The 26212-nt window shown below is 37.4% G+C and overlaps 1 protein-coding gene across 2 annotated transcripts in view; it reads right to left on the bottom strand.

Annotated features, from left to right (window-relative positions):
- Positions 1–1967: 1967 nt before the first annotated feature.
- The window catches only part of rargb (retinoic acid receptor, gamma b), a 35258-nt gene continuing 11013 nt past the window's right edge, over positions 1968–26212 (bottom strand). Inside the window, exons 1-8 of one of the 2 annotated variants that reach the window (XM_056735315.1) lie at positions 19882–20500; positions 9442–9590; positions 8780–8921; positions 6684–6847; positions 6045–6221; positions 5749–5953; positions 5277–5435; positions 1968–5077 (exon numbers count right to left, since the gene is read on the bottom strand). In XM_056735315.1, the coding sequence (XP_056591293.1) occupies positions 4752–5077; positions 5277–5435; positions 5749–5953; positions 6045–6221; positions 6684–6847; positions 8780–8921; positions 9442–9590; positions 19882–20017 (1458 nt within the window). In that variant the 5' untranslated portion in view covers positions 20018–20500 and the 3' untranslated portion in view covers positions 1968–4751. Of the gene's footprint in view, positions 5078–5276; positions 5436–5748; positions 5954–6044; positions 6222–6683; positions 6848–8779; positions 8922–9441; positions 9591–19881; positions 20501–26212 lie in introns of those variants that run through there. The other variant, XM_056735314.1, reaches the window with a different exon arrangement.

Below are 26212 nucleotides of genomic sequence, written 5' to 3'. Positions count from 1 at the left end.
CGGAAGCAAGCATTACAGCATGATCACCCCAGCAGGAGCCTCCGTCAGGCGCTCCACTACAGCCGGCTCCCTCCTTCAGTCGCCTCTTTCCAGTATAAGTCTCAACAACAGGGACACACACGAAGCCATGTTCATTCTGGACGGTTCCCGAAAAATCCATATTAGGAACTCTCCCTACGCACTACTACCAGCCACTCGTGGATTCAAACTTCTCATCACTGCAGCAGACACCTTTCACCTTCTCAGTCTCAACCATCCTCGGAGGAACCCCTACCCCTTCTTGTCTCATAACGAACCACATCTCCTAAGGAGCCCTCATCCTCTCGTCTCTACCCGAACGCAGGCCACGCCGCCGCAGCGCTCAGCATCGCTTTGGGGGGTATGCGTACTCCGGCGGCTGTCCCACTTTCTCGCTTTATGGGGGTGTGCTCTGGGCTCAGACTGGTTCCGAGCTCGGCGCACTCACTCGTACCAAGGTAGAGTGTTTCGGGCTCGGATAGATCTGGCGAGCTCGGAGCCCGCTTCCCGGACAACACGCCAAATACGCATTACCTTCATAACCAAGCTCTATCATTATCCCTATCAGCATCACTGTTATCTGTGTAGGTGAACTCGTGAAATGATGTTTAATTAACAAAGTTCGGGAGGAGCCGAAGCATATAATCAGCCGGCTGGTCTACAATCAGCAATCACAACGTATACACAATCAGCCCTAGCGAGCTTGCTAATAAATAAGGAAACCATCTTACCTGTTCGATCTCATAAGATTAAGCATCCCTCCTCCACCCCGGCTCCTCTCCAAAGCTCAATATCCCGCAGGAACCCCGGGGGGTGTGCTCTGGGCTCAGACCGGTTCCGAGCTCGGCGCACTCACTCGTACCAAGGTAGAGTGTTTCGGGCTCGGATAGATCTGGCGAGCTCGGAGCCCGCTTCCCGGACAACACGCCAAATACGCATTACCTTCATAACCAAGCTCTATCATTATCCCTATCAGCATCACTGTTATCTGTGTAGGTGAACTCGTGAAATAAAAATTAGTGAGGCGGATAGATATTTTTGTGATCTGAATAGTTTGATAGAACTTGTCGAATGTCATTGGAGCTATTAACAATCTAAACCTTAACAGATCATTAGGAAAGGATGGACTGGTAGCCCTATTTCTTTTAAATGTTGTATAGAAAGTATAATGGCATGTTTTCTTCATCCTAGACTATCTCAAGATCTTTTTTCTCTCATATCCTAAAGCCCCAAAAAGATGGTCTCTTCGATATTTGACGTCCGATATGCTTGTTCAATAATGATTATAAAATTCTTGGAGTTAGTTCTGGCTAAGCATCTGAGGAATGTGGTCGATTCTGTTATAGATGAATCTCAGTTGGGACTTTTGCCTTGGAGACATATTTCACTAGAACACTTAAGTCAAATACGGGAATTATGTCATGAAAGCAGTCGAGTGGAAAGACCTCAGGTGGGTGCAGCCTGAGCTTCATTCGCTCCTTCAAGTGGACTATATTAGTGAATTATTGAAGGGTATAGTGAATAAGGGTATAGGGGACGGTTTCGGACAGATCGTGTATTATCTATTCAAAAACAAAATATATGACAACTAATCACAAACATTAATGCCATGTTTGAATTTTGTGATGTCATGCTTTCCTGTAGCTCAGTGGTAAGAGGATGGCGCTAGCCAAGGTCATGAGTTTGATCCCACATCACACGTACTCAGATAAAATGTATAGTATAATAAAATGTAAGTCGCTTTGGGTAAATATGTTTGGTAAAAGTCTCATGAATCTGGCAAGCCATGAAGGTGAATACATTTGTTTAATCTGGATAAACTATTGATTGTTGGATGTAGAAAAAGGGATGTCCTAAAGACAAACTAGAAGATTTAAAACATCTTTCTGTGATTTAGAAATACAGGCAAATTGACCTTCTTGTTGCAAAACATTTAAAGTATGACAATACAGAGTTTGATTAGCAATTTATTTATAAAATCAAAACACAAAAATACAAAACACAAGAAAGTATCAACAAAGTAAGGTTGTGACATGGACACGCTATAAATACCACTGGTATCTTAATAGTCTTCAGTTGGACATGTCAAATGCTTGTAATAGTTTCCATAAGAATTGTGCAAAGCGATCTACCACAGGCACAAAGCTAACAGAAACGCTAGATGAAAAGGGTAAAATGAGACAAGCATGGAAATGGTGCCAACGATTAAATCCATATATAAGGAATCCCCCCTCCCCACAACATATAAAAAAATGAAGTAAAAAAAAAAACTAATAAAAAATGCATTTGAATCATAAAACAAATCATATGTGTTGTCCTTAACAATAATCCTTTAAATGGAAATAAAAATTAAAATGTTTCCTATGTTTAAATTCCAAAACAACTCGCAGCTGGTCATATACACAGATCTTATAGCCATCATAATAACTTTCTTCATAAAAAAACACAACACAATTTACAAAGAATGGAAAAACAATGACACTTTGCCATGGATTGCTATATCTATGGGTTTCTACTGACATTAAAGGGGTAATGCAATTCTAGAGAGGATTTTATATGTAAATTCCAGCAATATGTGTTCCCTTGGTTCTCACATGATTTTGTAAATGTTTTTGGAACATGCACACATTTGTGGTCACATAAACAACATGCCTTGCTTTGGTAAACTTGGTAAAGACTTGCCGACTAAACCTATATGTTAGGTTCTGTCCATCAATTCTGCAAATATAATCAAGCTTTGGGGCTGTGTCCACCGAGGCGCATTTACGCGGCTGAAAACGTCAGGAGCTTGCCTGAAAACATCCGCTGAAAATTTTTCAACTCTGGGAGCTCAGTTGAACGTTGGCGCCGATCGTGGGAAAAACGCATAGCACCAGCACAAAGCGCCAAAAGAATTGTCAACTGATGGCTTTTTTTTATAGCGCGGCGTTACCTTTGAAAACAATTGAAAAACACTCCGGTCGCAGGCGTAATCGCCTCTGTGGACACATGGATTTAGACGTGGAAGTATAGAGTCTTGAAAAGTGAACTTCATGTCACTTGAATTAATAATCACATTGCAACATAATAACAATGGTCCTGAATGTCATGTCTACCCTGTCACATATCTGGATCAGTGCAGGCACATTGCTTTATGACAACAACAGATTCATCCAGCATACAATCACTGTAAAACTCAAAAATGTACCAAATGAATTTTTTGAGTTGGAGAGGTCATACATTTATTACAGTGATGCTATAATCTGGCATACTAAATACTATTACCTATTATTACTATAAACCAATCATGCATACCATTGGTTTATGCAAACTATAGACCAATGAAAAATATTAAGTTTGTCGATTGAGTGTTAAACTACGTATGTATGTATTTTATTTTATTCTTCTTTTATAAATATGCAATAAATAAAATAGCATTTCATTTTGACATGAATGTTTGCATATTCAGATGGACAATGTTTTAAAAAATAACTTTTTGTTATACTGTATTGCTGAAAATAGTTTTGGGGAAATCAATCAAAAAAGTACAAGTCTGCATAAAAAATAATGTTACACAGTATGGCTTAATCCCTACAATTCGTCCTGTGCTGCCTCTATATTCCAATTGAAATGTTAGTGGAGCAAACATGAGCTTATGATGATTTTGTTTGTTCTGGTAACACTGTATCATATAACGACGTATGTAAACGTTTATGCATATGCTTAGATGCTCATCTCATATGTATTATCACTATGAGTACCTAATCATGTCTTTCCCATAGCAAATATTTCATTTCAGCTTTTCATCTTGTTTATGCTAGTTTACAACAATTTATAAATAATGTACAGTATAATGTATGTGGAAAAAGTGTATGCTGAGATATCTTTGGTCCTCGATCTGCCCTGAGAGCTATAACCTGGTATAGATTAATGTATGGGCTACATACCTCAGATGAGTTTACACTATTACTTCTAATGCTCTAATGTACCATAAATGTGATAAAAGGCAAACATTTGAATGGACAAAAGGGTTTCCGCCAGAGCATTAATTTAGTCAAACATTTAGGAGTGTTTGGTAAAAAGGCACATCATATAGGACAAAATATGCATAAACAAAATTAATTATATATAACGGCTTTCGTACCACAGAAATTCAACTGACGAGAGTTCAATTTCAAGAGCTATGTAATGTCAGTTCAGAAAAGTTTCAACCATTTACTTTGTTGTTGACTTTTTTAAATTTCTCATTCATTTCCAAATGCGTATGTATAATCCATGTCATCAAATGTTTCCCCTAAAGAACAAGGCCTTGGGGATGCATTCTCAAGTACTTGGTATCTCCAGATATTAGAAGTTCAAACAAAGGGATATAAAAAGGAGCTTCCCGAGATGGTCTCAATATGGCACAGTAGCTAACGTCCATTCTTTTCCATTATTTCTTTCAATCTCCAACCTCCATCTCCACTACAAGGTCAGAGATTTTAGTGCATATTAGAGGAGCACTATTTGTAGTAACAGTGCTAGTATATGTAGTCTATATTTTGTCCATTTTTTGGTCATTTCTATTGCTTTTGTAAAGTAAAGGGATAGTACAATATGTGCAAATTTTAAGTTATTTTGGGATCGATTAATGTATCATTTATTTGAATGACAAAATAAAAATCTATTTGTAATAGCCGATCAGAATTCTGACAGCAATTACAATGTCATCCGGGGATGTGTCTAACCCACATATGCTTTCCTCCTATTGTGAGTCACTGAGCTCTTCCTGTCAAACTCTTTCTGGGTCCACCCATGTCAACCTGCTGCAGACCCAATTCCTCATCCTCACTGCCTCCTGCTCTCTCCCGTCGCTCCTCCGCACACTCATCCTCCTCATCCTCTTCATCCTCCAGAACCGGATCCTCGTCCCTCTCACGTTTGATGGCTTGAATAGCAGGGAGTGGGAGGGGGGCGTCAGTGGCGTTGTCTCCAGAATCAGAGCTCTCCTCAAAGGCCTCTGGGTTCTCCAGCATCTCTCGTATCAGAGGAGGCATAGGGCCTGGGATCTCCATCTTGAGTGTGATGGCTCGCTCAGCCCCTAAAAAAGACACCAAAAAACGTGTACGTTTCGAATGGCAAATTATAGTAACTACTATTTCTTAAAACAGTAGTTGTATTTGCCGTACCCTGTGCAGACTATGTAGCACCTCTATGTGGTGTTTAAATACATTTTAAAAGTAACATTTGAAAGCTTATGGCATCCATGGTTAGTAAGTGTGTGTTCATACCCCTCTTACCTTTAGTGCTGATACCGCGTAGGTCAGTGACCTTCATCAGCATCCGTGGAAACATGTGAGGTTTGTTTGGCCGTCGACGCCGAGCATAGATCTTCAGTGCCTCTAGCAGAGGCTCCTGCAGCTGGTCAATTTTATGAGGTTCCTCCAGATCCATGCGGTCTACACATCCAACCAATCACAGGGTACACATCAGAGACGTGTAAATAAGAAACAAAAACAACAACCAAACTCAGTCAAACTGTTAGAGAGTGATATCTTAGTTATCTAAAACATTCTTGCAGAAATTTTCACAGAGCGTTTTATCAACATTTTATTTCATTGCTAAGCACTTTTAAAGTATAAAAACTGCAATTACCATATTGTTAGACAAACATTTGAAAACAAATGTTACCAAAACATTCTGAGAATGTGTTTTTGTTTGCTGGGAAGATGTAGCATCGACTACTGAAAAGATAGAAAATCCCACAATTACCTCCACAGATGAGGCAGATGGCGCTAAGGAGTCCAGTCTCTGTATCATCCATTTCCAGAGGCAGAAGCTGACCAGCGAAAGCAAACACCAGGTCAGTGAGCGGGCCAAAACCAGCATTATGCATCTGTGTCCGGTTGAGGGTCAGGCCATCCGAGAAGGTCATGGTGTCCTGCTCTGGAGTGTAGCGGGTGCAAATCCGCAGCATCTGCAGTTATGGTTAAGGTAACATTTATTTCTAATATGATGAGACATTAAGACATTCAAGATTTTGTTGGTGAAGTTTTGCATGTATTTACCAATATATCAAGGCAGGCAGACTTCAGCAATGTAATTTGGTCGGCAATGGTAAGGGAGGTAAAACCAGGCAGACGCTTTGCAAACTCCACAATCTTTATAATGCATTTGGTGGAGAGTTCACTAAATTTATCCCATAGTCCGAGATCTAGCTGAACCCTATGATCCGCACTGGAGTTCTGAAACAAAGAAACGTCCATAATGTCTCCAAACATTATCATAAATTAATAACAATCATCATTATAGGCAGGGTGTCTGATTTCTCTTTGCCGTTGTTGATGTTCAAATCACCAAAACAAACACACCCCTACCCCCATCTTTCGCTTTCGTCAGTGTTCGGCTCGGCTAATGTCTGTCCAGTGCACTGTGCACCTAACTGCTGATTGGCTACAAGGTTGTTTTGGTACTTGGCCTCACTCAGTTGTCTAAAGCGTAATTTGGAAATCGGTTACCACGTCTTTAAATGAAAATAAGGAAATGCTTAAAAAACATGACACTGGCTAGAAGTCTAGTTTGTACTTTGCTAGCAAACGAAGGGTTTGCAATTGTGTGTGTTGATGTTCAATAGCAGTTTTCTCATGGTTTTTTAGCTGGCACACAGGAGGAGGCGGCATATGTAAATACAAGCATTTCGGACTCACGGTTGTGTATTTTCCGAGCTGACCAAGCGAGGGGAAAGTTTCCCGGTGTGCTTTGCTGACTTTGTTGACCAGCTCCTCAAGTTCTCCGCTCAGCTCGTAGCTTTCTGGTTGAAACACCTCCTCTTTTATGACCATCTTTTTCTTATTTCTGTCATTCCGCACTGCTGGAAAAACAAACAGCACAGCGTGACATTTACAATTTTTCGGCACCTAATGTCACTGTTAAAAAAATAAGAATTTCCCTTGCAAATGATGGAGAGTTTTATACAGAGATTTGTTTTTTGAATTATGCTGATATTTTTTAAATCATAAATACACTGTAAAAATGAATTGTTGAAACAGCTAGACTAAGTTAGATCATATTGTTGATTTGACTCAGATGTGTTTGGATCACATGAACTTGCGTCCTCAACCCACTCCTGTACTCCCTGTACACACATGATTGTACAGCCACACAGCTCCAACGTCATCGTCAAATCCGCTGACGACACAATTTCAGGAGACAGAGCAGAGAACACACACCCATCGACAAGACACGTGTGAAGCGGGTAAACAGCTTTAAGTTCCTTGGCGTTCACATCACTGAGAATCTCACATGGTCCGCTCACACAGATGCAGTGCTGAAGAAAACACACCCACGCCTCTTCTTCCTGAGATAACAATGCGTTAAAAATGTAAGGTTGTGGGTTTGATCCCAGGAGATGGCAAATACCTATGTATAAATGTATAGGATAACGCAATGTAAGTCACTTTGGATAAAAGGAAATAAATGGAAATGGAAATGGAATGAGCCCCAGCATCCTCAGAATATTCTACACCTGCACTGTGGGGAGCATCCTGACCGGCAGCACCGCTGGCAACCGCAAAGCTCTGCAAAGGGTTGTGCGAACTGGCCACCACATTGTGGGAGGTGAGCTTCCCTCCCTCCAGGATTTCTACACCAGGCGGTGTATATGGAAAGCACTGAGAATCATCAGTGACTCCAGCCACCCGTCCCACAGACTGCTGCCCTCAGGAAAACGTTTCTGCAGCATCCGATCCCCCACTAGCCGACTGAGGGATAGCTTTCAGGCTAATGAGCTATCAGGCTAATGAACAGCCAGAACTAACACACCCCACAGCATACTCCCACTTAAAAGTATGCCATGCACTGCACTTTTATCACCGTTCAAACTGGACTACACTTACACACTGCACTTATACAACAATCTATCTGCTACAACTGAATACCATCCAATAGACATCCATGACATTTGCGAATCCAGTTTACATACAATAATATGCAAAGGTGCAGCAGATTATGTGTACATAATCCAGAATGTGTACATATGGTGTATAATGTGTTTGATAACTGTAAGTATGTCTAATAGTGCAATGTGTGTACTGAGTATATGCACACTGTCATCTGTATAAGTCTGTATATTTGTAAATAGTACTGTGTATATGTAAATTGCTTCTGCAATAAACCTGATATTTTATAACAACAATTCACTCAACACATTATTGTAAAAGATTTAGGAACTGAGCTTAAGTAGATAAAACCTCATAACATTTTTACATTGCATAATGAGGGTAATTTTCAAATAATTTAAAGCTAGGGCATAATTGTTCTTATAAAATCAGTTATTTAGCATGTAGGCCTACTTAAAAACAGTGTTCAAAACACAGCCTTCTTCACAGTGGTAGGCTAAGAATAACGTTTTAGGATTTCATCTGTTGATTTCAATATATGAATGTAATTTGTGTGCAAAGTAATGTGCAAAATTTCAAACACATATAGCAACCTTGACGCTAAAAGTTAAAGATTGCTGCTTAAATAGACAATTTTCACGGAGGGTGATGATCCAGTTCCGCTAATATATGAGCCAGGTAAGGTTTTTCCGCTCTTATAGATCTGAGGCAATTTGTCACCAAGCGATAACGATGTGTTTGCTAAAAACATTCATATTTCAGTGAACCGACAGCACTATGGCTGAGCATTTTTGAGTGCCTCTGTGATCATGTTTCGAGTAAGTACAAAAGTTTACAATAGTTGTACAAAGTCCCTTTATGATGCAGTGTTTGGATAATTTGACTCACATCGTCTAGTTTCTCACCTTCTTTAGACATTCCAACCTCAAAGCACTTCTGCAGCCGGCAGTACTGGCAACGGTTTCGAGTCACCTTGTTGATCTGGCAGTTTTTGTCTCTGTGGCATGTGTACACCATGTTTTTCTGGATACTGCGACGGAAGAAACCCTGAAAAAGAGGGAAAATGGGTTAATTATGTGACGTAAATATTTTGAATCAGATTCAGAAGTAATTAGTTGAAAAAGCTGATGACATAAAAAAACTAAATAATCTCATGTAATTATTATCATTTTATTGTCATTATTGTGATTGTAAACAAAACCATACCTAAAATACATTTAATATTTTGTTGGGCACACCAAAGTGCATGTATTGCAAAATATAATTAAATAAAGCTTGAATGAATACAGCATAGGCCTACTTCTGTAAAATATTTTGTGACAGGTTGGACTTCCTGAACCAAATCAATAGAGGGCACTATTTGGTTGGTAAAAACAAAAATGCACTCAGACATATTCAAATTGTTGCCATGTGTTGTATACAGTAATATAATTACTATATAATTACTATAATCATACGTGTCCTCGGGTATTCTGTATTTATCACAAGTAATTTTTCACAGTGAGATTAAAACAGTTAACATGACAGGACAAACTTTCAGATTTTGTTCATGTTTGTGATTTCATACCTTGCACCCCTCACAGGAGCTGACTCCATAATGATACCCAGAAGATTTATCCTGACACACAAAGCAAGGTTTATAGATACGAGGAGGTGGTGGTGGAGAGGGAGAGCTGGGCACCATCTCCTCTGAGCTTGTGCTCTGGGTCTCCACCGCTGCAAAAACAGAAACAAAGAAAGAAACAAAGACAGAGAAAGACAAATATTTTTTTATTTGATTGATTTGAAACTCTAAAAAACTTTTATCAGTCTACAAGCCAGCAACAACCCACTTCTTTTTTAATAAATTTTAACACGTTTTAGTACATTAAACTTAATTAACAACACATCTCGTGAAACATCTCAAATGAAACCCAAACTATAATTCTAATTCTCTGATTTGTTCTCAGATATATCAGAACAAACTTAAACGTTAATATCTAGTATCTCATTACTAAAGCACTTTATGTAGTATATTGGCGCTATACTTCTCCCAGAGGGTGATGTAACAACAATGACCCATAATACACTGCAAAATCAAAAGCCAATAATTAACAGTTATTGTTATTATCTATCGTGATGCTTCAGTATACTGTTAGGTCTTTAAAATAGTTTAGGTGGTAAGACTCTGACATGAGTTGGTAATGCGAAATTAATTAAAGTATAAAAAGTCCTTTGACCTCCATATCACTTCATTGGCCCTATTTATCAGGGTGACTGAGCTACGGCATGTGCAAAGGAACAATCTGTATTGATTTTTATTCATGTGTGGGATTCACTTAACCATGTAAAACAAAGCAAAACCTTCATGCATAAATAAACACTCTTGGTGTTGAAGTGAAAAAAAACTACTAGTAGATTTAACTACTACTACTACTACTTCAATTTCTGTTTTTCAGCAATTAAGAATAATATTTTGTAACCAAAAATTGGTTTGTTAAGAAGTTTAAAGGAGCAAAATTGATAAGATTTAATTTTATAACAGTCATCTTTAAAATCATGAGATGAAATAGGACATTTGCCTGAAAGATAAACAACATGCAAGTAAGGTGGATTGATAACATTTAGTACTGAACATGTGTGCAAATTTGAGAGTCTTTGTATTAGTTGTCATGAACCCAAATGGTAGTGCAGTTACTCATAAACATCCTGGACACCTGCCATACAGACATTTAACATTACACTGCTTGCCCAATTTTAACACCACCATGTGAAGAACCCCATGTTCCCCCTCCACTGTCACTTCATTCAACCTTCACCTCTAGACACCCTCTCACCCCTCACACTCTTGTTTCCTGGACCCTAAATTCCTCAGGCCTGGATGACTGGCTTTTTACTGGAGGTCTACGCTCATAAGATCGCCTGTAAAGCCAGTCTGTGGTCTGACCAAGGCTTGAGGTCCGCCTGGATAGTATTTTATAGGCACCAAGTCTCCTTGGACAGCTATTCACAGCAGAATCAGCTGTCCCCTCACTCTGGACAGCAAAACAGGGTCTTCAGAAGTCCAGGTTTTATAGCTCACAGAGGTCTTCACCCCCTCTGAATACTGCAGTAACTCAAATGTGGCTCTTATTCTCTCTTTATTCTCCTCTCGCTGTCATATGCTCTCACCCTATGGGCAGAGTTTAACAATTCTGAAATTACTTTAAAAAATAGGAGAAGTATAGAGGGGAACATCTCTTTCAAAACTGAGGAAGGACAAATAGTGTGAGGCAGATGATGAATTTCACTTTGACCTTGGCTTTGACAGTGGCTTCTTAAGATGTTTTAACCAACAATCACACTTAGGTAACAGATCTCAATTGTTGACCTGAATTAATTTCTAATTCCAACATCAAAACAAAGACCATCTTCAGATACTTTGAACTTAAAAAGATAAATAAAATTGGTTAAATAAGCGATGTGATATTTCGCTATGAAAAAACATGGAAATACTTCGTATTTGAAAAAATTAGTTAATGCATTAGTTGAAATCAAATGATGGAATACATATACATGTGTATATACACACACACACACACACACACCTATTAATAATCATTGTTAATGTTAGATATGACTTATTCAGTTGTTATTTGTTAGATCATTGTGCATAAGCAATGATACAACCTTATAACATAATAAGAAAAATAAATGCTGTAATGGTATTGACGAATTTTAGCAAAAACATTACAACCTTATTGAAAAGTGTTTTGCAAAAACCTTTATTTTTAAACCATTAAAATCTGTGTTTTAAATGTTTCAAAGCCTTTTGTTAACAGTAATAGATATATTAAACTGTTCGGACTGTAGTCAGGATACCATATATAATTTGGGCAAAATACATTGCTATTAACCGTTAAAAAAAGCAATTGCAATCATTTATATGAGAATTCAAATACAGTTTTTTATTTCTGCTGCTACTTGGCTGCTACTACAGCAACCTGTACATGGATTGCTAGCCTAGCAAAGGTAATGGGTTTGATTTCAAGATTATGCATGTCCTCAATTTTTTCTAATTTGAATTAAAAAGTAGGTATTTTTGGATTAAAGCAACTGCAAATGTAAAATGTAATCTTCCATGGCTATCAAGAACTTCGGATCTCTGGAATGCCGGTAAACTTTATACGCGATCCTCTTTGAAACACAGTTTTAAGGGTGATGGACGAGTGGGTGGGTGTTTGTCCCAGCTTGCAGGGCTTTCATAATAGAGCACGCAACCTGATCACTGTGTTTATGTAGTAACCCTATTCTGAACTGGCTTTGTGTGTTTATAATGCAGCATTGCTTGAGTGACATAGAGGTGCTGAAACATCAGATCCTTTTGTGCTTCAAGAGTGCAAAACTAGCACCAACAAAGAAATAAGTGACTGACCTAAAGAAGGAGATAGACAGACCGCTATTTCCTTATCTTTTTCATTTCTCATGTTGCTATGTAGAACACTCCCTCCTGGAGAATACCTGAAGCACTTAATGGTTGTTTTTGAAGCAACAGTCCAGAAGAAGCAAATAAATCCTTTTCAGATTATAATCTCGCAGAAAAATGTGTTACGAATTTTTTAAGGTAATGACACTGTTAAAATGTGTGACGTCCAATAACAACTGCATTCACAGCTTTAACATTTAAAGAAAGGGTTTTATTGCAGCCGTTTTTTGTTAAGTCTACATTTCTTTAGTTCAGCGTTGATCTATTTAGACAACAAACCAAGTGAAAGGGAAGGCAGGTTCTATCAGACTTCATTAACATGACAATTGTTGAGTTCTTCATATCGGCTCAGATTTGTTGGTTCGAATATGAAAGAATTAATCAAAAGATCTGTGCCTTTCAGCAACTTCAGCAAGACTGCCAGCATGTTTTCAAAAATTACTATATATTTGATCTTCATAGGCCTGCAATGTTATAGCAATGTTATGACAATAAACCTGACTTTGACATTATGATGTTGACCAGCTTCTTTTGTCACTCTACAGAGGAGCATCATGCATGTTTCAGTTTGAGAAGAAATCTCACAAAGTTACAAACTGCTCTTAAATTGGACAAAGTCTGCAATCAAAAGTCATACTTAGTGGTTTTAAAACTTAAATTGTTTAAGGGAATCTGTTTGCTAAAATGGTTTGAGTTCTATGAATTTCTGCGTTAAGTTTAGCGAATTTAAATCATTTTTGCAGATCACCTTGAAGTCTACAATTTTTTAGTTTTAAAACCAATTAGTATCAAGTATCAAGTACTCATCCTTTATGAAATCAGTAACCAATCCACCATAAAAATATCATCCCAGCAGCATTAATCGTCCAATGTGTGATTTTTGGAGGATCTCTTAACAGAAATGCAATATACGTTAAATAACTGTGTCTTCAGAAGTGTATAAAGACCTTACATAACGAAGCGTTGTGTTTTTATTACCTTAGAATGAGCTATTTTTATCTACATACGATACCTCTTACATGGAATTGGTCATGTTGTTTCTACTGTAGCCCCAAACGATGATCAACATCCGCTGTGTAAGGCACCTTAGGGTTTCAAAAGGAAGAGGGAGGGGTTGCAAATTTGGAACCTCACCATTAGTTGACGCCAAATTTCATACAATGGACCTTTAAACAACACTGCAACAAAGATATTAATATTAATAAGATGTGCCACTGCTTTTACAATAAATGGCGAGGAATGAAATGGTCAATATGATTTTTGCCAGTGATTTTTAAAAATCTGCCTTCCCCCATTCAAGTGGATAGGACTGTGGACTCAGTTGCACCGTTGTCTTAAAAGCTGCCCAGAGGCGTTGCAAACGTGGCCGCCGAGTGGCATGATTTCTGTAAACGGACTTTGGTTTCATACACTGGTTCTTGATTTCTGTGTGAAAAGTGTATTGTTGAGATAACAGTGAATTAATCAATTTTTTTAGAGTCTGAATTTAGTTCATATTTGATTCTTTTGCCAAAATAACACATTTTACAAACACACTGTTTATTGGCCAGAGAAAACTGACATGAAAAGGAAAGACCTAACATTTATATTGAACTGAACTCAATGAAACATTGATATTAACAAAGCTAAACCTAATTGATAGGAACTTTGGTACATTTTTTAAAGAAATTTAGTCAAATAAGTGATTTCAGAAGTCTTTCAGAGAAATGTATTTTCATATTATATTATAAATATAGACGTTCATATTATATTATAAACCAGCAACCTTATATTTTGAAATGTGATAGCAAAGTTATAAGAAAGACACTGGCTTCAAGGGACGCTACTTTTAAAGTAAACATGCAACAATACAAAAGATTTTACTATGTATGAATCTGTAATTGAATATAATGTTTGTAAAAACATTTATACAGGAAAATGCAACAAGCCATGAGACCATTGCTGCCATATCGCAGACATTTGTTGTGTGCCATATACTATATATCTAAACACGTGCATCTAGAATGTTTCTACACTCTCTATAGGCATAATGATTTTTACACTGTACAAACTGTATATTCTATCCCCTGCCCCTTACCGTGAAGATCATAGAAAACTTTTAGCATTTTTAGATTTTCAAAAATATTATTCTAGACGATTTAAATGCTTTTTTGCCTGTCGGGACCTCAATTTTGGTCCCCACGATGACACGAGTTCCCATGAGTTGGTGTGTATTCAGGTTTAGGAATAAGGGATATAAAAACAAGACCACACGCACATGTTGGTGGTTTACAGGGACATTCCATAGATGTAATCATTTTATAGTGCACAAACTGTATACTCTACCCCTTAGCCTAAGAATTATTACAAAGTTTCTGTACTTTTAAATTTTTAGTAGGTTAATTTTTGTTTTGAATTACAAGGACATCGGCATGTCCTCATAATGTAGGGGCCGTGGCCAAACACATGAAAACACCTTGCATTTTGAGGACTGTGCGTCCTTATACTGTAAAAACGCACACACACACACACACGCACTAAATGTAATGGTTTGCAGATGTAGAGCAGAGATGAATTGCCTCATTCATTTCTATGTGTGGTCGTATGTGTGGATGGATTGAACTGTATGACTGAGTCAAAGCTCAGAAGAAGTTGTTTGTAATTCCAACAAGTTCTTAATGTTATTAATTTAAATTTGTACCAAAGACATATTCAGCAGCCAAACAAACAGACTTATGCTTTATTTTATACAAAAATTTACAAAACTTAAGCTATATTTTTGGAAATTGAAGCATGTTTAACAAATTATTTACTGTGTAAACATGTTTTAATACACCAAACTTTATTGGTTGTGGTTGATTTGGGATTTAAATATAATTTACTATAGAACTTTCTTGTTTTTCTTCAATTGTTACAGTTGGATTGCCCTTAGAGCAAGTTTTTACAATTGTCACTTTGTCAATTAATTGTACAGATTCTGTATGTTTTAAGGTTTTGCACCATCTCAAAGATTCATTCTGCGTTATAGAGATGTTTGTGAGTCAATGTTTCAACTTGAACATTTAAAAAATACAGCCCATTTTCTATTGGGGGCAGGGTTAAGGTTAGTAGTTTTCATGGTATGATTAAGTAAACTTGTGTGATATTGGGGTGATGGGTTTAAATTTGAATTAAAATAAACAATTCTGTGCAACAGATTAAACTCCATCTTTGAATGAGGAAAGCACACACAAACACATACTAAAACATACTCATCAAATATGTCATGATCTGTTCTGTGATTCCTCAGTTTATCTTGGACTTGTTTCTTCCATTTTCCTTGAAAGTCCAATATCCAGATTGATTTTGTAGTTATTTTTGTTAATGGTTGCCTTAGGCGTTTCTTGTTATCTTGTTTTACCAGTGTATTTAATCCCTTGTTTGTTGTGTGATGGCTCTGTCTTTGACTGTGGATTTCCTTGTTTCGTTTTGATTTATTTTTGTTTTATCTTATTAAATATTTAACTGCATGTGGATCTGCTTCTTGCCTGGTTACTCTTTGTAACAGAATGACTGACCTTACAAGGATCCATCAGTTCGATTCGTCTATGCCAAGGTAACCAAACTCTCGAGGACCACACTAGTAACTTCTTAGACATTGCCCACCTTGCACACTACTAGATTTTGCTCTTATTAACTTTTACATTTACGTAATAAACAAACCACTTAATACACATCTGACCCGCAATGGTCCTGGAGGGTCATTTAAACAGTTCATGGACTTTGCATTGGCTTGTGTTGGGTCCCCCTTCACAGTGGATGTTGTGGAGAGGCCTGCATGCCCCACATTGAGGAGTCCAGAGGCTGCTCGCAAGATGGCCACCAGCCCAGAGCCTCCAGCTCTCATGGCAGCCTCGCCAGTGGTCCCAAGTCGGTGGTCCCTGAGGTGTCCATTCCTTAGGTTCTGCCCTTGGCGCCTGCTCTGTCGGCTGTGGTTGCTGTCTTGCTTTGCACTGTTCATCTTCACAATAAGCGGTTTTTGAATCTTGAGTCCCTAGCCTCATGTATTGTGGACTTGTTTCTTCCTGTTTCCTGTTTGATTTTGTAGTTATTTTTGTTCATTTATTCTGTGCTAATCGTTGCCCCAGGTATTTCTTGTTATATCGTTTCCCTGTATATTTAAGCTCTTGTTTTATTTGTTGGGTGTCAGTCGTTGTTGCAAATTGTCTCAGATTGTGGATTACCTTGTTTCGTTTTTGTTTTATCTTATTAAATCTTTAGTTGCATGTGGATATGCTTCTTGCCTGGTTACTCTGCCCTTTGTAACAAAATGCTTCCACATTCACATACAGTAAATGCTTGTTGAGTCGATTCTTGTTTTCCCATTTGAAGCTGCATACATACATCAAAATAACAGATTATGACTCATTGCGTGGTGATTCTGTATTAAATCAATTAACGTGACAACACGATGTTGAGTTAAATGTAATGTGTTGTCATTAACTAGACACAGAGATGTGTTCAGTTAAAGAACAATTGTGTTGTTTTTAACACAACAGTTGTAACAAAGGTCACAGTCATTGACTAGACTAAAAGCTCATTTAACCCTCTAACAAGCTGTGCTCCATTCAATCCAGGAACCTGTGTGAAATTACAGTATATATGAAAAATACTTTAATGCTCATTATGTGAGCATGCATGTACAGTAGCTTGACATTAACACTATAGACAGAATAACAGGTAAAGAAAAAAAGAGGACACAATCAATTACCTGGCCAGTTCATGTATAGTGTTAGTTCCTCTGTGAGATCACGAAATTCCACTGATAGCTTTGGCAATTTATAAAATGAATAATAAAAAATAAAAGATTTCTGCTTTCAACAATGTAAAAATAAATGAAGGTTATTGTGTAAGGTAAAATAATAAAATGACAGAATTTTGTAGACTAATTAGATTAAACTAAATTAAATCCTACTAATTTCTGCTATTAATACTACTAATAATACTACTATTTCAAAGAGAGAAACCCCAGACATTTTAGTGTTTTTAAGTCCTGCACTCCATCACCTCAAGGGGACAGATTGAAAGTTATAAAGTGATCAGTGTGCAGGTGATGAGCCAATAAAATGCATTTCAACAATACAAATCCTAACATACAACAAATAGCCCACCTGCTGACAAGTTACAAACCGAAAGCATGCAACCAACTCACAAACGTACTGTACACACACACCCGCATGAGTGTGGGCTTTCCATTTGCCTAGTAAAACAATATGCAACTTTGTCTGTTTAACAAAACAAACAGAAAATGGCACACACATGCACATTAACAAAACAAACCCAGTGACTCACAAAACAGCGAATGACTGAATTAATAACACGATAAGGTCTGACTAAATAAAAACTTAATAAGAACTAGTGTCCCAACCCACTGTACACATGAAACAACAAATGTCTCGCTTGGCTGAAGGTAAACTGGAAAAACAGGAGCTGGTTTTCTTAGACGCAGGTTGTTAAACTTGGATTGGTCCTTTCATTCAATGGTATGCGTACAAAGCTTCCTTTCTTCTTTATAGCACCTCATAAACTGACCCTTTTTATTTTGCCTTTTCAGGATGAAGCTGAGTCAACATTTGGTCACCCCCAAGCCTCCTTGAACCTCAGTGTCCCTCACCCAACTGAGGGACCAAAAACGCACACAAAGGATCAGCTGCTTGTGAAGTCTTCTGATCCTGACAAGAGCCCAACCAAGAAGTCCATCTCAACTAAACTTGGCTATCCTGCCATATGTATAGAAATTTATACAAATTAGGCTACATGCGCACATCAGTGGAAATATAGAAATGGTGTATGATAAAGTAATAGGTGTTGAGTCATTTGTCAAAGTAATAATACATTTGGGGCAGTTTCCAGGACAGGGATTGGATTAAGCCAAGACCAGGGTTTCGTTAAGTTAGGACATTTAGGTAGTTTTTACAAAAATGCTTGACAAAAAACATTACTTTTGTGAATTTCAAGACTTTTGTATTTCATGATGTGTCAGTGCAAGTTGTTTTCAGTTAAGACAGCTAAAACATTTATTTTAGTCTAGGACTAGTCTTAAGCCCTGTATGAGAAACCACCCATTTTTTTTAAAACATCATAAACTTGGGGGAAGGTCTGCAAAACTTACACTCTTAAAAAGGATGTGTAAAATAGTAACACCATGTTTGTGCTATGCTATTTAAAAGTAACAAAGACTGTACACATTGTGATAACACAGAGATGTTGTTGTTGTTTTTCAACTTAGTAACAACCAATGCTGGAAGCACTAGCTAAAGCCGACAAGTTCAAGTTTAGATGGTGAGGTATGACTTCGGGTCTTCAGCTGTTGCCTCTGTGGCTGCTTTACAATAGGTTAGAGGAGAGAACAGACCATCGTAAATGATGCATTGTGGGCTAGGCTAATGTTATTTACAATGTTCTTTCATGCAGCCCAGTCTAGCTATAAAGTGCTATTACGACGCAAGGGCAAATTCCAGCAGGGGCATGTGAAATCTACTCAGGCCCTCACAGAGTAACACACACAGATACATTTGGATGAGCTTTCTCCTGTCATTCATGTTTCTAAATTCAGCTCTTTCTCCCACATTATGAATACTCCATTGGGCTTTCACCGTCTAGGTTATCTTTCTCTTTTTCCTCCTGTATTTCTTTGTTGTAACTGTGGTTGATCTTAAATGCCACCTCAAATTCTCAGACTGAATAAAATGTCCAGAATTTAAATAGCACGTGAATGGTATGAAATTAATATGGTATGAACATGGTTACAAAGACCACCAGATTAAAGTTGAAATGAAGGGGCCTTGACATTTTGACATTTTATCCAAATCTGTGATGGGCTCCAGCATGGTTAGAACAAATGTTCCTATAGGCAGGGTATTGTATATTTTGCATGTATTAGGTGTTTTCAAATAACATCACTATCCTATAACAGCTAGCAGCTGTAGGTCATTAATGGAAAACCAGTATAATGAATAATTGCATAACTTATATGACATGGTTGATCTGTTCTTGATAATCATTATCTTAAATAAGTGGTTAGCATCTTATGAATCAGCTATGCAAATAATTCAGATCTCATTAGGCGACCACTGAGATGAGGCAGTTAATAAATATTCTTATAAATTGTTATTCCCTAATTCTCTTTACATGTATTACTTCGTTATTCATCTCATATCACTGTGTTTCCATTGTGTTTCTAATTGAATCATTAAAGAAATGTTTTATTTCTTTTTTTAAACATTTGTCTAATCTGGCTGCCAGTATCTGTACATATGCATATGCAGGTGAGCAAACTACTACTAATTAAGTAAGGGAAGATATTACAAGCCAGATAGTATTTTCATGATGCTTACAATGATTCAAACACTAATGTCTAATATTTATGAATCCAGACTAAAATGTTGACCTGCACCTTTTGTAACATCATTATAACTATTAACACCATGTATTATCATCTATCATAAGTTCAGTAATTCATAATTGTGTCCATTGACAAGAACTGATCTAGATTCAGATTGCATCAATGATAGTTGAAGAGATATTCGTACACATCAGACTTACACTGCAGGCAAGTGCTGTTGCTCCACAAGAAGCCAGGAAAGAAAGAGCTTGCTTTCCTGAGCATACAGGAACTCTGAGCCGACATGTCAAACATGGGTCCAGCCCCGACAGCGAGAGCCTCCACACAGTCAAACATGATGTCCAGCTTCACCAAGACCTGCAAAGCTTTTCCCAGATGTTCTGCGCCCTGCTTTCAGCTGCCTGTCAAGCCCAGATACAGTCCAAGAGCCCAACAACAACAGATTTCCAGAGAGTCTCTTATTATTGCAATTAATAACAGAAGGATCTTGGTTAGGGATTTGAGGCTTCAGGTTTCAGGTGTAGCTGTCACAGTGGCCAGTTCCTTTTCTCTTGGTGACTTTTCTGTAGCTTGTCTTCTCTGCAAAATGGTCACCATCTAGCTCTATGATGACCACCACCAGACTACTCTCCACTGTTAGAATTTCTTGATTATGTCGACTTCTTTAAAGCTAAACGGATAGTCAAAACACATGGAGTGAGTTAACACACTGTGGTTTAGCAATCTGAGCTGGATTCTCTCCCAGGGAGTCACCACAACTAGTTCAGCTCACAGCTGAAGGAGAGGGGAAGAATTACAGCGTGAGGGAGGGGCAGGAGAGAGAGGCAGAGGGCGGGACCTCGTGTGATTGGCTGAAAGACAAAAACTTTCTCTTGATGCCATTTTCTATAAGACATCCGATCATCCGAAAGATTTGATGGCTTCGTTTCAATTTTCTCCTCTTGATTTTGATGCATTATAAATCTGCATTATGATTGTAAATAGTATAAAAAAATTATGTTCTAAAACATCATTGTTATTATCCATGTTACCAAAAATAAAATGTTAAACACATGATTTGCATCATTTGACATGGTGTCATTAAAGCAAATGATAGATATGATAAAAATAAAAATAGCAATTAGGCATACTTCTCAATCATTTTATTAGTATTTAAATATTCTGTGCAAAATTCCGTGAAGCATTTTATTAAGTATTAGGATTTAAGCCATAAGCTTCCTAAAGCTTCTAATGGCAGTCACATAATGCTATATTGACTTTTTTAAGCCCAGTTTAGAAATCAGTTCACAAAACAATGATCATGATGACAATTATGAACTATGAAGAGGATGTTTCTAGAGTTGGACACTGCAGCTATGAGGATAGGTGTCTTTACAAAGGGCATGATCACAGTTATGTGTGAAAAACAAAAAAATCACCTAAACAGAGCTTCAAGAACAAATGTTCAATAAAACGTACCAAACCCGATTCAAATCAGCAAATCCAATCACTCAGGAATAGGCAAGTTTAAAGAACAAAACAAATCGGCATCAGGATTAAAAAAAAGCATATTTAAGCCAGTACAAAATGTGGCACTGATTAACAGAAGATTACCAAAACATTGTGCAATGAAGCTGGTCTGCAGAGATGTGCATTGGACAGTTATCACTGGAGGGAATGTATGCCCATTGTCAGTATAAAAGAAATGCTTAATTGTAACAAAAATGTAGCAATAACTCAGCACAGATTAATTTGAACCATGTAGTATGTTGTGTACTTATTTTACCCATTCACATGTTGAAATCAACCCATAATTTTTAAAGTGAAGGTACGATAATATTAATACACCTTACAATAATCAAAAATTATTGTAAGGCACAATAAATAAAGAATCAGCACAATGAAATTTATCATATTTAAGTAATGTCAAATTGCTTTTAGTTTGCAGTTACTGTTGCATTTGAGAAATACAGAATCTGTTTTCTTAGTGTGAGTGAATTATGTAAAGAGTTGTTGCCTGTGCAGTGCCTGATCTTTATATTTACATACATTTATTTACCAAGTACAAACTAATATGAAAAGCTACTTTAAATTAAATGTGCTTTAAGGCTTGTAAATTGTGACAGTGTCAGCACATCACTACCTATCCCACGAAGCGGTGCAGAGTGGTTAAAGTATACGTTAAAAACTACAGGACACACCTCTCTAGTATGTCCAGCAATCACATCCTTTCCTTATACAGCATATCATTTTTTTCCTTCTCTTTTGTCAATACTGGGAATCGAACAGATGTATTTTTGGTTTGAATGCAAAAGTTTTTGGATTCTCAACTCAACTCAACTCAACTTTATTTATATAGCGCTTTTTACAATTTTCATTGTTACAAAGCAGCTGTACATGAGACACATTGAATGTATTGAACACAGTATGAATTCTAAAGCACCCCCCTGGCCAGGCAGATAGTGCAAAACAATATGCAAACGGTGGTGAGGAACCCAAAACTACATGCACAGTAAAGCACATATGTGAATTTTTTTTATGATAAAATTAGTCCGTCACCTCTCATTTTAAACAGTTTACCTGTTCTAATTCTTACTGGTCTATCCAAACTACTACATTTTCACTCAGCTTGTCCAAATCTGTAAAATTGCCAGAAACTGAAGAAGTCATTAATGATGTCAGAAATAAGGTTTTAACATATTAAATGATATGACATGCGAGTCTACATAACTGACTCATAAGTCCAGTTATAATTACATTTCTAAAGGAGGGCAAGAGAAACCATATGGCATTACAATAAATATACTCAAAGCCACAATCTATATAAACCACCATTCCTCCTTCCCTGCATTTTCCTTTTCCTCCCCTCATTCAAGAGGAATGAACTCTATTAGCCATCCCCAGTGGGGCGCTAACTTCCCCCCAAAACTTCTCCTGCTGCCCCATCTCTCTCTCTCTCTCTCTCTCTTTCATTTTCAACTGGCTCACTGTGTTTTGTATGTTTTTGCATCTCATATATTTTTTAGTTTGCATATTCTATATTTGTTTGTTTTACCAGTCATTTTTACAGAAACTTTTGTTTGCTAAAAGATTTTGTTACTGAATGTTTTACAACAAAATAGACTAGCAAAATTTGGCAAACCCACCACAACTTTGTAACATTACCACAATGCTGTGCTCTTGGAGCTACAGGAACCTTTTTTTCCATTGATCCTTAATGGTAATCTGAGATGGGTTTAAATATTGTGTGTTAACAAAGTTTAAGCGAAATATTCTTTTTTGCACGACCACTTTAATGCAGATCACAATGCAATTCAAACTTATGCAGCTTTGTACATTTACATTTACATTTATGCATTTGGCAGAAGCTTTTATCCAAAGCGACTTACATTGCTTTTTCCTATACATTTTACATAGGTATTTGCAATCCCCTGGGATCGAACCCACATTCATCCTTTTTGTTTTGTTTCATCCTTTGTAAAACATTCATCCTTTTTGTTTCGTCGACATCTGTTAATCCGCACATACGTTACCCCCTGTTTCACCCCATACCTTCAGCTCTCTCTGTCTCAACATTTTCACCTGTCTTTCAACACATCCCCCGTCTCTCGCACGCTCGCCTGCTCTTTCTCCGTCTTTCACACACACACAGTCACACACAGCAGGGAGGCGGGCTGCACAATCTCAGCCAGTTTTATTCTCTCCACACCTTGAGGCAATTATAGGCCCTCCACTCACACGCGCAAGCCAAGGGCCGAGAAGGCAGAAAGCAGACAGGAAAAGGTGCCCCAGACTGACTATATAAGAGGGTCTTTCTCTTTTTAGAGCCCTGCTGCTTTTCATCTATCTGTCAATCATTATGTCTATCCGTGCCTCTTCTTTTGTATGTCTGCCAATCTTAGCATCTCTCTTTTTCTCAATTGGTGTCAGCAGCTCGTCTGCAGGGTTCACACAGGTTTTTTTATCCTCCAGCGCTGGCGTCATGAGCTGCACAGATGAACTGAACAAAACTCACTCTGTTTAACTACTCTTCCAGCATGGATCTTAAACCGAGCTCTCATATTTTTGTGGTTGGATTTCTGATTGCATGTGTGCTGGATTTGCTTGTTTTGGAATGTGCAGTTCTGTGGGGGTCTGTGGTGTATGTGTGCGTAGATGCTGGTCATGAATTGTAATCTGAGCCTCAAGGGGGAAAACAGGCTTTCCTTCATTAAAGGTTAGCACTGATACATACACACATATACATACAAATGCAAAAAAATATTTTAAATTGACAATCAATATCCAATGAAAAGTGTAATCATTTCCACATGTAATGTTTTTTTAAACGTTCAGTAGTTGGAACAAAACGATGTGAGAATCTGCTTATTTGTGTTTCATGAAAGAAATCCTGTCATAATAGACTGATAACAGTCTCTCTTTTGTCCTGTAGTAGTTGCAATTTTCCGGCTATTCCTGAAACCGAAGAAACAGAAAATTTTAAGTGCAGAAAATTTGGCGAATGCTACTGGCATGAAATCAGCTGACTGGCTCCTGTTTTAATGGTAATATATTATGCCAATAGTTTTCCCGCTGCTATTTACATGTGAAAACTAGCCAATATGGCCAGCTTTCTTGCATCCTCTCTTGTGCAAATACTCTCAGTTACGTTGCCCCCTTCACACGCACACAAACACACACTGGTTTCCATTCTTTGGGGGACTTCATTTTCGTAATTACTTTTATACTGTACAAGATGCATTCTCTTTCCCTATACCCCTAAACTAAACCGTCACACAAACCTTTTGCATTATTTAAATTCTAAATAAACATGTGTTTTAAGCTGTTTTTCTCATACTGTAGGTTTTACCAGGGCACGAACATACACACACACACACAAACACACACCGCAAGTGGTTTAAAGAGCTTGCCAAACCCCAGAAATTCCACTCCAATTCCATATAAATAAATAAAGAGGCACAATGTGGAGTTTGTGCCTTCACAGTCTCAGTCCTGCTGTAACCTCTGTGTTTGGCATCTCTGTCTCTCTTCAAATAAGTTAAAAAGTGTTGTGTTTTTTAAATGTCACCTTAATGGCACAATCTGCACTTGTGAAGCTAGAATCTATACTGGATTCCCAACCAAATTTACACACGCTTGCTTGTACAGTTATAGCCTGTATTATTTTTGTGACATTTTATGATACTTTAAATTCGACTTATAAACAACAGTGAAGTTTTGGTTTCCTGGCAATGTTGTCTTTGACTTGCTCACTTCTGCTGACATTGAGCTAGGGTTTTACATTTGTAAAATACATATATGTATTTAATTTGCATATGGTATTATTGCAATTTTTCAGGTATATTGTTACATTTCAGTTTTATTTTTTTGTTTTCAGTACTGATCATAACTAAATGAATCGTACTGATTACTGATAGCATACTATGGAAATAATAATATTGTGAAAAAAACAGCCACAGTTTCACACTGCAACCTATTACAGCAGGTGGGGGTAAAGCACATGTTTAACATATTCTGCTTTAAGAACCACAAAGGTTACAGTCTTTCTCTCTCTCACTCTCTCTCTCTCTCTATCTCTCTCTTAATTGGCCAAAAAAGTCTAATAGTGTAATTTGACTGATAAATTATAATCCTAATTGTCCGAATATCTTGTAGTCTCAAAGTTATATATTTTATGTTACATTTTATTTTCATGAAGTTCTAATAGTTTTTGTGGCAGTTATTTGACCAAAGACAGGTATATTTGATTCAGGTAAAAATATGATGTATTTCTCATCAACTTCTGTCAATTTCTATGTAGACAGTTGTCTTATAGACAATTAGTTAAAACTTTTTTCTTGTATTCTCTTTTCTTTTCTCCAAAAGTGCATCTCTCAAAATGTGTATACTCTAAAATGTGCTGGGTTGGTTTGACCCATGCTGGGTAACTGTTGGACAAAACACACTCCTAGGTTAAATTGCCCAATGCTCGTTATTTTTAACCCAATTGCTGGGTTGTGTTTACCCAACCATGACTGCAAACAACCCAGCAGGTGGGTCGAAATCATACGGCATTGGGTCATTTTTAACCAAGTACTGTGTTCTTTCCAATATTTACCCAGGATGGGTCAGAAACAACCCAGCACTTTTAAGAGTGTAAAGTGCTTTAGAAATAAAATTAAATCGAATGAAGTGTATTCACACTTCCGAACTTTAGTCTGTAGTATAATAATTTACCTACAACCTTCACCTTTCCCAGAATGTCTAGTATAAAACCAGACAGGGTGTAAAATCCAAGATGTGTATTCATTATTTTCATCAGGTCAAAAACATACAGATCATTGCCCTCAATTCCAATGGTGACACATCAATAACATACTCAGTGTATAATGTTGAGGGCAGGTGAAGGCACAGCACATTCAGTAAAGCACTGATTGTATTATCTACAACAACCATTAAACCACCGTCTTTTGACAGTTTTTTTGGCATATTCTTTCTATTGAAATGCTCTTGCTGGAGCTTTATTCACTCTTTCAACCCTTCTTAATTATAAATGGACGTTTGAGATGGTTT

The sequence above is a fragment of the Triplophysa dalaica genome, chromosome 21 (assembly GCF_015846415.1).
Source record: "Triplophysa dalaica isolate WHDGS20190420 chromosome 21, ASM1584641v1, whole genome shotgun sequence".
NCBI classification, from domain to species: Eukaryota; Metazoa; Chordata; class Actinopteri; order Cypriniformes; family Nemacheilidae; genus Triplophysa; species Triplophysa dalaica.
Note: the sequence above shows the minus strand (reverse complement) of the source record. Positions and strands in the feature narration are given on the sequence as shown.